This window comes from Pan troglodytes, chromosome 13 (assembly GCF_028858775.2).
Source record: "Pan troglodytes isolate AG18354 chromosome 13, NHGRI_mPanTro3-v2.0_pri, whole genome shotgun sequence".
Lineage (NCBI taxonomy): Eukaryota > Metazoa > Chordata > Mammalia > Primates > Hominidae > Pan > Pan troglodytes.
In genome coordinates this window covers 69,880,496-69,892,428 of record NC_072411.2, presented here as the reverse complement: position 1 = coordinate 69,892,428, position 11,933 = coordinate 69,880,496, and the positions used below count along the sequence as shown (strand labels likewise).

Genomic DNA, 11,933 nt, shown 5'->3' with positions numbered 1-11,933 from the left:
ATAATTTGGCATCATTTATGCATATGTGGGGTTGCTGTTTCTTGCAGATCACATACTTGCGTGGCTCTCTCTGCTGCTTTCCTTCTGTTCCTGTTGTCTCCATTGTCTTGTACCAGAAGCACCGTAGCCTGGCTCTACATACTTCTCTCTGTCTCCTTTCTGTGCTATATAGTATGCCCACATACTGTAAATGGTGGCTGGTGGGAAGATAAAGCCATCAGGTCTGACTTTGACCTGAGGCTACATCATAAGCTCCAACTTGGTTTTAACATAGAATCCTATATTGGGTTACCGGGTACTGAATCAGCAAAATAATAGTGTGGTATTTTGCTTCCCATTGTTTTTGTTTCTTTGATGTATTGCTTCCTCTAGGACCTCACCCTTCTCCCATAAGGTCTTAGAGAAAGCTACATACAAGAAATAAAAATAGTGAGTTTCTAACCTAAAATTGTACTACAGACTCAAACCTCACTTTAATCCATAATCCCTTCCAACAAGTTTTTATGAATATTTAAAGAGGTAATATAGGCAAAAGTCTCTGGTATGGTAAGCATCTCTGGTATAGACGCTTATTGAATACTAGTAACCCTAGGCTGGGTGCAGTGGCTCATGCCTATAATCCCAGCACTTTGGGAGGTCTAGGAGGGTGGATCACTTGAGCCGAGGATTTGAGACCAGCCTGGGCATCATGGTGAAACCCCTTCTCTCTCTAAAAAAAAAAAAACAAAATAATTAGCTGGGCGTGGTGGCTCTAGCCTGCAGTCCCAGCTACTCAGAAGGCTGAGGTGGGAGAATCACCTGAGCCTGGGAGGTCAAGATCATGTCACTGCACTCCAGCCTGGGTGTCGGAGACCCTCTCTCAAAACAAAACCAAAACCAAACAAACCAAAAAACTAGTAACCCTGTCTAGAATCTAGCCTTGAATTCCAGAGCCCTGTTACTCAAAACACAGTCTACGCACCAGTGGCATCAGCATTGCCTGGAAGCTCACAAGAAAGAACTGTGGGTTAGACTCCAGAACTACAATTCTGCATTTTACCAAGATTCTCAGGTAATTACTTGGCATGTGCCAGTCTGAGAAGCATTGCTATAGCGTCTATGTGTCCCTCATCCTGTCCTTCCTGCTCCAGTATACTATTTTGCTTCCATATTTATGCTGCCTATGGCTCCAACTCCTGCTAGGACGGAGAGGCATTTTGTTATAAATGACATGCTTTCCAAGTTAACTCAGATGATTCTATTGATAAAGTTTGAAGAGAAGCTCGTAGTGGTGAAATTGTCTTTTTCTAAAGAAAATTTGGACTAGCATATGTCGAAGAAACCAACAGTAAGTCAGAAAGCACAGGCAGATACAGAGGGAGAGCTCATCAGAGTGTGGTTTGCGACAGGTGTGGAGCCACAGCCTTGAGTGTAAACAGGGCCTGCCTTTTTAAGGAGCTAGCTAGTGATGGACACCTCTCCAGAGGATCCTTTGCTTCCAAGAGGGAAAAAGGCATAATTGAACTTATAGATCGTTCTCTCTATAGAAATGTGAGCTCTGAAGCAGAGAAACTCTGTTAAAGTTCCTAGTGAGCTGGTCTAAATTTTGAGTGAGGTGGTAGATTTTTGACTGGCATCTTCTTATTAATATTTATTAGACTTGGATATTATTGAATGAATGGGGGTTTATTTTTAAATTCCTGAAACTTTTATCTGTATTTATGTGTTGCTTAACTATTTTCTTAAGATTTCTGTTTTCTTGTTTTATTCTCTTCTTTTCGATTTTTTGCCTTGTTGGATGCTAAGGGGTCATGATGGGTTATTTGAAGCAACTTTTTCTATACATTAAACATTATAGATAATGATTAAATAACATGTAAATCTCAAGTAAAATAAAAATTTGGAAAGAGACCAGTGATTGCCAGAGGCTGGGGGAGGGGGCTGATTACAATGGGTCATGAGAAAATTTGGGAAAGTACTAGAACTGTTGTATTTCTTATTATGGTGGTTGTTACCTGAATGTACACATTTGTCAGAACTCATAGAACTGCACATTTAAAAAGAGAGAATTTTAAAGTATATAAATTATAACTCAGTAAAAACAGGGCAAAAGTTCCAAACTGAATAACAAATTAAAATAGCTACACTGAATTCTGCAGGAACTGGGGCCTGGGGCAGTGTGGAGGTGGGGCGTGGTATGTGTCCTTATTTTTGAGAAGCAAAATGCTATGTTGGTGATGAACATGGCCTCTAGAGCCAGAGGGCCTGAATTCACCCTGTAAGTTACAGAAGCCTCTGTTGCCTCAATTCCCTAATCTGCCAATTGGAGATAAGAGCAGCATCTACCTCATGAGGCTATTGTTAGGATTCAGCAACAACAATGACAAAACAGAAGAATGGGCACTGAAAATTTAAGGTTTTGCAATGGGAGAAATTCTCTGATGCTTTCTTCCCCCTCACCTTATGCTTGGTGAGGTCATCTTCACTTCTGCTGAAAAATAGTCTTCATTACAAACCCCCACATGTAACTCGGCCCAGCCTGCTGTATCAGGCAGCCACTGCTGAGTAAACACTCTAGAATAAACCTAGAGAGAGAATAAATCACCTCTTGTGCCATTTTCCCTCCAGGTGAGGCCTGAGGTCATTGCAACAGGCCTAACAAATACTTGACATAATGTACTAAACTGATAGATTCTAGAAGGTAAACTAAATGGAAAAATTTTCTTGAGCACTAGGCACCTCTAGCTGAAGAGAGTGTGGAGCCAGCGTTATTATCGATGTGGTTGAATCAATAACACTTTTTCGTTCATTTCTCTTTCATTTCACAAAAATGCCCATTTTAACCAGCAAGGAGGTGAGGAGATCTTATCGAGGGCGATTTTTCATGCTCACATGGATTATATTGTGGGGCACATTGCTCTTTTAAATATCCCCATTTCTGTTTTTGTTCATTTTTGTTTTTTCTCTTAAAAATGTATTCAGTTTTCTCTCAGCAGTGTGAGTTCATCTGGAAATCTATGACAATCAATTAAGTAAATGAGAAAATAGAATACTTGCAATTATGATAATCAAGCTATATGAAACCCACCCTTTTAGGTCTAATATGCACACATCTTTAAGCAATATATTAATTAAGATGTGGGTAATTGTGACAATTAGAATCAAGCTTTTATAATTTTAAAAAATTACTCAGAGAAAACAAGGAAATAGTTCAAAAATATATGCAGCTGTTGGTTTTTAATGCAATTCATTATCATGACTACATCGTCATTTTCCTGGCTGCATGGGAAGACAGTTCCAATGCTGATGTGATTTTCATCCGTAACTGGAAACGTTTTGTGTGTAGCACCTTTTTCAGATGTTTTCCTGTTTCTCTAGGTCAGAGGTTGACCAACTTTTCCTATAAAGTGCAATAAATATTGGAAACATTTTGTGTGTAGCACCGTTTTCAGATGTTTTCCTGTTTCTCTAGGTCAGAGGTTGACCAACTTTTCCTATAAAGTGCAATAAATATTTTAAGCTTTTCAGGTCAAGAAGCAAACTTGAAAATATATGATAGTACTTGCCGGGCGCAGTGGCTCACGCCTGTAATCCCAGCACTTTGGGAGGCTGAGGCGGGTGGATCACGAGGTCAGGAGATCAAGACCATCCTGGCTAACACAGTGAAACCCCGTCTGTACTAAAAATACAAAAAATTAGCCGGGCGTGGTGGCGGGGCGTGTAGTCCCAGCTACTCGGGAGGCTGAGGCAGGAGAATGGCGTGAACCCGGGAGGCGGAGCTTGCAGTGAGCTGAGATCGCGCCACTGCACTCCAGCCTGGGTAACAGAGTGAGACTCCATCTCAAAAAAAAAAAAAAAAAAAAAAATATATATATATATATATTTATATACACACACATATATATATACACACACATATATATACATATGTATACACACATATATATAAAATAGTACATTACATAACAAAAGAAAAAATAAATTTCCTGTTTTTGTATTGATGGAATTCAAAATAAAATAATAACTGAGTACAATTTTGTTTATTGCTCATACACATCTACTAATGAGAGGAATGGCATTCTTCGTGTTGGACTAACGTCCTGCTTAGTTGGAGTTCCATGTTAGCATCTGCTGTCATTAAGTCATTGCAGCTGTTCATGGGAACCACTCCTAGCTTATGGACAGCAGGCCAGATGGAGTTCACAGACTGTAGTTTGCCAATCTCTGCTCTGGGTCAGTGTTCTCAGCTCCAGCGGGCATTGGAGTTACCTAGAGGGCTCATTAAAATGGACTGCTGAGCCACACGGTGAAGTTTCTGGAGGGACTTGACAATTTGCATTTCTAGCAAGTTCCCTGATGAGTCTAGTGCTCTTGGTCTGGAGACTATGCTTTTATTTATTTGTTTATTTATTTATTTATTTTTGAGACAGAGTTGTGGTCTGTCACCCAGGCTGGAGTGTGGTGGTGCAATCTTGGCTCACTGCAACCCCTGCCTCCCGGTTCAAGCGATTTTCCTGCCTCAGCCTCCCAAGTAGCTGGGATTACAGGAGTGTGCCACCCTGCCCGGCTAATTTTTGTACATTTAGTAGAGACGGGGTTTCACCATGTTGGCCAGACTGGTTTTGAACTCCTAGCCCTCAGGTGACCCACCACCTCGGTCTCCCATAGTGGTGGGATTACAGGCGTGAGCCATTGTGCCCAACCTGGAGACTATATTTTTAGATCACTGCTCTTGATGTTGGTCCTTTGAAGAAGTTATGTGGAATACAAATCTGTATATTTTATGATTTTATTGTTAATTCACATAGTTCCACTCACCTGATAAACTTTACCTTTTTGAACTCCAAGGTATATGGGGAGTAAATCAAAAGTTAAATTTCTATTAAGAAGTGAATATCTGGAATACTATGCAGCCATAAAAACGAATGAGATCATGTCCTTTGCAGGGACATAAATGAAGTTGGCAGCCATTATCCTCAGCAAACTAACACAGGAACAGAAAACCAAACACCACATGTTCTCGTAAGTGGGAGCTGAATGATGAGAACACATGGGCACATGGCGGGGAACAACATACTGCAGCCTGTCTGGAGGGGTTCAGGGGAGGGTGCATCAGGAAGAATAGCTAATGGAGGCTGGGCTTAATACCTAGGTGATGGGATGATCTGTGCAGCACACTACCATGGCACACGATTTCCTATATAATAAACCTGCACATCCTGCACGTGTACCCCTGAACTTAGAATAAGTTGAAGAAAACAAAGAAAAAAGTGAATATCTGTTTAGCTAGATCAGGACTGATAATAAAAGGAACTTTTGTCTCTTAAATAGCTCTCAGTCTCTTGCTTACACAATCAGGGATCAGCAATCAACATCTACTTGGCTGCTGTGAAGGATGTCTGAATAAATCTTTTCTGATCCAATTAAACTTCTAAAGTAACATGCAGTATTCCAAAGGATACATGCAGATGAAACAGGACAATGACATTTTTGCCTTAGATTTAACATGTCCTAATTTGCCAAACACATTATTTGCCAAACACATTCCCCCACTGAGTTGGAGTTTGTTGGCATGTTTAACCCACAGACTTTAATACAGAGGCTGGTTAAAATGATTCCTTGAGGCCGCCAAGGGGCAAGTGAATCCCTGTTTCCTAAATCCCAGAGTAGCCACTGGTCTACTTACTAGATGGAATAGTCTCTGTGTTGACTGTTGCACTGGGCTCTTGGGGATGAGCTCTGAATGGCATGAACTATTACCTACATTGAGATTGTGGAAAAGGTTAATGGTAAATGGCAGGGCATCAGCTTTTAACAATCACGTCTCACCAAAGAGATTCTTTCTAAAAGAAGAGAAGTGACACATTTGTTCTCCTTCTGTTTATTTGTCCCAATGGTTTAAAAAAATCAGCTTTATGGAACCATAATCTTCCTCATGACAGATGGGCCTGTACATAAGCATCGCGCTTTCAGTCAACAGTTTACATTTCAAGAGGAAGGTGAAGAAAATGTAAAGATATCTTCAGTGTCTGTCATTTTTAGTTTTATAACATTGATACAAAAAAATAGTATTCTGATTAGCAGCTTGATTGGCAACCCATGTAACCCTAAATAGTACTACAAACCTGGAGAGTGCACTTTTACAGACAATTACTTTTGGCGAAACAGTATGTACAATTTTGACAAATAAATACATAAATACAATCATTCATATATAACGTTATACCTAAATGTCAATTATCATCAACAAGCGTTGTTCTAGTAAATTACTTCTTTCATTCACAAGTTACTTTGTTGTTTATAAAAACTATTTTCACCTTTACAGAAGAAATGACATAATCAATTCTCCCACTAAACCCACATATTAGGAAAGGTAAAAAATGAATCCCAGATGCTTTAGGTAAATATTCCATTGTCTTTTGATAGAAGAGATTTGATTGAAAAACTTCTTCCTTGGCTCCTCTGTAAATAGTTTATTTTCCCCATATCGTGTCACGCAAAGGGGTTTTATTCTTCTGAATTGAATCCAAATTAAAAGTGATCTTCATTTTGTTGATTCTGGTTATTTAAAAATACAATATTATATATTGAAATGGACACTTGTTCCAATATAAGAAGACACCAAGCCACCGAAACTAGCCACCAAAGAGAAACGTTTTTCCAAAAAGTAAATTAAAAAAAGGAACTTTAAGAACATAGACACTGATACTGTTATTATCCAGTGCATAATGGAAAAAAAGAGTTTTTGTAAAAATTGTCTGAGAGACTCTTGGTAGAATACTGTCTAAAACATTGCATATTTTATGTCAGGGAAATGATAAGAATGGCTCAACAGTAATTGAAACAATATTTTGGCCAGTGTCATGTCATAAAATTAACAAAAGTCGAAAGTTAGAGCTTTTTCTTGATCACTTAAACATTTTTTGAACATTCAAAAAACGAAGGGCAAACATGCTTAAGGCTATGAAACACTGGACAAATGGCCTTGCTTCACCAAAAGCTCCATGCAGAAGAAAAGGTTACACAGCAAGCAGATTCTAGCTATACATACAGTTGGGGAGAAGAAAAAATGCCTTTAAAATATATACATGTGGTCTTTGATGAATATTTACATGTTTGTCACATGGGCATTACCTAGCATAAAAAAGTAAGGAAATAGTTCTTTAAGACATATGATTCTCTGATTTTTGCTCCTTTTAAAGATCAGGGCTGTATCATAATGTATGCACACACATATAAAACGATTCATAGGTGTACATATATGATGTTTATAATGTGTAATTTCTTGACACCAGAGGTGGTTTGACTGAGCATGGGGTAGATGCAAGGCAATAGTATGAGACAGAGGCTTGATTCAGCTGCACAACTCGAAGGTAAACCAAGTAAGAAGTCATGAGACTTTCCCAGTGATTGGAACTCACAGCAGTTGAGGCTGCAGGTTGGTTGGAGGGTGGTTCACCTTGTGCTGATCCATCTCTCCCCAGGTTACCTAATTGCTATTGTCTAATCAAAACCAGCAGTCCTGCTGACCATAAGATGAAGATGTGTTAAGGGATGGGAAGTCTTGTCTCATATCAGGTCCTTTAGGGTGGGGGATGAGAGATCGTGTTTTGCAGAAACAAGCCATGACTTCCACTTATTCATTGTGTCTATCTGTTTGCTATCAACTCCTACGGGGGGCTCCAGGGGTCAGGTTAAAAAATAAGTAAATAAATAAAAAAGGTACACTCTTTCAGCTGTGGGGCTTTCTTTGAGAACAAACAGGTGTTTTCTAATAAATGGTAGAAGATGTGCAATGTGCAGGTTTGCTGACTGCCTATTCTGCTGCTTCTGAAAGAGGTGAACTAGCTTTACCTGCGCTCAAAGTTCTTAGAGAGAATTCAGATTCAGTGGTTCCTGAGATCTAAGTTGTCGTGATGCATTTTGCAAAGTATATGCTTCATTTACTGTAATATACCCCCAACCAGAGGTTCCTTCCCAAAGAAAGGCAGCTGCCTCTACTTTCAGCACCTTGGGATATCAAGGCAACACACTGACCTAGTCACTTATTCATTGAAACCAGAAGAAATCTCAGAGAAATGGAAGCCTTCCCAAACACCTAAATTACAGCCAAGGAAAAGTCAAGCCTTGGTAGAATTAGGTGCAGTGATAGTTCACAGCTGATCTTTATTTCAGCAGATTTTATATTAAGATGATATTACTGCTACTGATGACCATCATTGTAATTATGCAATTATTTTAGCATTTAGCATAATGCATGATACATTGCATTACGTAGCACCTTTTAAGCTAAGGATCTCAAAATACTTAGCAAATGCAATTTGCTCTCACAGCACCTGTGAGGTAGGTGTTTTTTACAGCCATTTTTATAAATGAACACATTGAAGCACAAGATTACGATGCCTACTCATATGGCCCAATAAGTATGGTGGCATCAACGGGACCCGAACCTGGCCTTCCCCATCCTTCCTCAATCACAGAGCCCCCAGAATACCTCATAACAGCATTGCTGCTGAACATGCTCTGGTGTTTTCAGATGTTAGCAAGTAGGGCCAAGTCTTTCAATAATATTGACACCCTTAAAGATTTTCTCATGTGCTTTGCAAATGTCTGTGTGTGGGGGCATCTTATACTATTGCTAAGCTTATGTTAATTATAATGCATACTTAAATTTGTATTTTCTCAATGTGATTTATTGTTCTCTGGCCTCCAACCAACTTATTTTCTACATAGAGACATATGCCTTCCAGATCCAAAAACTGTGAAATGCACTTAGCGACACTGTCTGGAAGGAAGCAGGTGAGATTACATTTGGCAAAGTTTCCTTGGAGGCACCATTTAATGTTTGTTCTGAAAGAGCAAAACAAAAAAGAAAGAAAAAAAAAAAGAAAAAAAAATCTTTTGTTTACTTTGTTAAGTAGCATTTTATACACATTCCACCTGCTGACCAGATTTAATCCTTGGACGAGCAAGCAGAGTTGTCTTCCAAACACATAGAATGTTTGATTCTCAAATTTAAACTCCCATCTATTTAACTGCAGCCACTCTGCAGGTACCAAGTTCATTTCTTGGTGGAACTGCAAATACTGTACACATTATATGGGAATATATGTAAAAATATAATGTAACAACACACACGATATTAATAATCACATCCAGTGTGTCTTCCTGACTGTGCATCCTTTCTGAATTGCTTTTGAAAATGGTTTCTATTTGTGTATTAATTTTTGCAGGGATGATATGACACATTACTGTGAGTTTCAGTTTCCCAGAACCAAATTTTTATCTCAGATGCACAGTACGTCAATCCTAAGAGTTGTTTGGAAGTCACTTTTTGAGATAAATAGCAATGCTCTGGGACTGAGAATGAAATCTGGCCCTTCTAACTCATTTATTGTTTCTATGACCAGAGTCTAACATTCATAAATTGGTAATCCAAGAAAAGAACTTATAGCAGGAAGCAAAAACTTTACAAAACCCCTTCACCAGTTCATTTCCCCCGACACCTGGAAAATACCAACACCTTAGGTCCCATTTCTTAAAAAAAGAAAAGAAACATATTTACATTGGTAAAAATCCTAACATCTGAGATGTTTCTTGCTTGACATGTCATTCCAGATTCTGTGCATTTCTTCTGGAGAGATCTGATGCACGGTGATAACTCGGCGATACCTACACAAACTGTAGGCCATTTTCCAGTGATTGAAGCCACTGTTCTGGAAAGGATGGATGCCCAGCTTTCGAAGACACAGTCCCACATATACGTCTTCAAGGTGAAGCAGCCTTGTGTGGAGTGAGGTCTTGTAAATGAGTTCAGCCACATCGGCTGAAAAGATGTAGCCAGTCCCCGAACAGAAAGGTGGGTAGTTACTGTCTGGGTACAAATCCCTGGGCATATACCACTTACTGCGGACGTCCCGAATCGGTCCTCCATTAATGACATAGCCAGTAAAATACCTTCGTCGTGGCTTGGTGGAGGGTTTCAGTAATTTATAAATAAGATTGTCCATGTTTACAAAAATGTCGCTGTCTGTTTTCATGACATACTTGGCTTTTGAACAAAAAGTGGCCACCCATCTCATCCCCATTAATGTTTTGAGGGTAAGGTTATGGTAGGAGTCAATAAAGTCCTCCACGATGATATCATGGAAGATTTGGCTCTCTTGCTCCACCATCTGATTGAGAACAGGATCAGCATTCTTGCCCAGGAGGAACAGGGTGGCTATCTTGATCCCCTTAAAGTTGTTCTCATCCCCCCACGTCTCTCTGATTGCCTGACGGGCATCGAATTCCTTGTGAGTGGTGCTGATGAGGATAACAAGAAAAGGAATGTTTTTCTCACATTTATTGGGCTCGTTGATAAGAAATTCAAAAGAATGTGGGTTGATAGGTCGAGTTCTTATGTTGCCAAAGGTGAAGTTTTTCCTGGCGACTGTTAGGTGGCTGAATGGTTTGGAGCCAGTGTAAGAAGAAGTAGGGCGAGTTATACTCAAGTACCAGAGAGCGCTGGCCCAGCACACAACTGTCAAAACATACAAACAGGAGACCTTTGAAGCCATTGTCTTGAGAACACGTCTATTCCAAATATTGAAGAATACGCCTCCTTGGCACTAGTTTGTTTTCATCTTCCAAAGGCAGCATATTACTAATAAATCTTCAAGTTTGATAGAGAAGCGTGAGGTGGAGATTGTCCATGGGCCTCAGTGGCTGTCTGTCACCTCTGCGCTCATTCTACTTTCTTCCAAATCTGATGGAGGGTTCCATGACTCATAAATCTTCCTCTTAACTCTGCAAAATCAATAAAGTACAGTTGTCATTTAGATTTATGTCATCGTTCTACATCCTGAAATAAACATAACAAGGGTATAAGAATTGCCCTCAAGGATTAAAATACACATGATCATTCATTTCCATCAGTACCAAAAACTTCCTGTCATAACCATCTCCCCTTTTCCTCTCTCCTTGATAGAAGCTGTGTATGTATATTAATACCCAATTAAGAAATACATAGATTATAAATTCTAGATGAAGATGAAGTAAGCGGAACATTAGTCATTTTTAAATAAGAATTCCCCCTCTTCACAGGAGGTATTTTTTTTTTTTTTTTTTTAACAGTGACATACTTTCTGGCACTAAAGTCTTCTTTCAAGATAGGAAATCTCACCCATGGCCTCATATCTCTTTTCCAGTTTCCGAGTCTGAGCTTTTGTTTGCTTGATTCTGGTGAAGGAATTGATTCTCAACATTTCCTTGCTTTCTCTAACTCTCTATTTGAATATGTGTTTATCACACTGGAAAATCTCTGCTAATGCTGTGTCTCTCTTGGTTCAGACTTAGAAGTAATTCCCAACTGTTCCTCCTTTTCTCCTTACTTTGGCTTCCACAACTCTGAGCTCTAATTCTAGTTTTCTATGAAACTTCATGCAGAGGATATGCTGACCTCTCAAGCATGGAACCCATCACCCAAGTGACCTTTCAGACATCTGGCAGCATTTATTTTGGAGTTGATCTAAACGGTGTCACTTTTTATGGTTTTCAACAATTCACCCATGTGTTCCCTTGACGAAATTATACTGGCCCTTTTAATTTTTTTTTACCTAGTTACATTTGCCTATAAACCCAATATGAGTATAATGAGAGGGACAATTGAGTTTGGGGGCCACAGATCCAATGAAGATGTGATGGAGACTTCAGCTGGTGTTCAAATTTAATTTTTCTCTGGAACTCTCATTCTTTCTAGAACTTCTACTGCTTTCTAGAACTTTTAAAACTTCGTGCCAGTTCCTATATGCCTGGTTATGAAGTCCATTCATGTAAAAAATTGTTTCTTCCTGTCTCGTTAGAGCAGAATGTGGTAGTCCTGGAAGGCAGAGATAGTAGAGAATAGATATCAATTTTAACAAAGTCTGCTTCAAAGAAAACCATGTGCTTACATGTACAGACTGTGTAGAAAT

General features: G+C 39.3%; 1 protein-coding gene across 5 annotated transcripts in view; it reads right to left on the bottom strand.

Moving 5' to 3' along the window:
• Positions 1-5,844: 5,844 nt before the first annotated feature.
• B3GALT1 (beta-1,3-galactosyltransferase 1) overlaps positions 5,845-11,933 on the bottom strand; it is a 496,697-nt gene continuing 490,608 nt past the window's right edge. For 4 of the 5 annotated variants that reach the window (XM_054678792.2, XM_024354640.2, XM_024354639.2 and 1 more), the window contains one exon: positions 5,845-10,767. In XM_054678792.2, coding sequence (XP_054534767.1) covers positions 9,558-10,538 — 981 coding nt within the window. In that variant the 5' untranslated portion in view covers positions 10,539-10,767 and the 3' untranslated portion in view covers positions 5,845-9,557. Of the gene's footprint in view, positions 10,768-11,933 lie in introns of those variants that run through there. The other variant, NM_001009096.1, reaches the window with a different exon arrangement.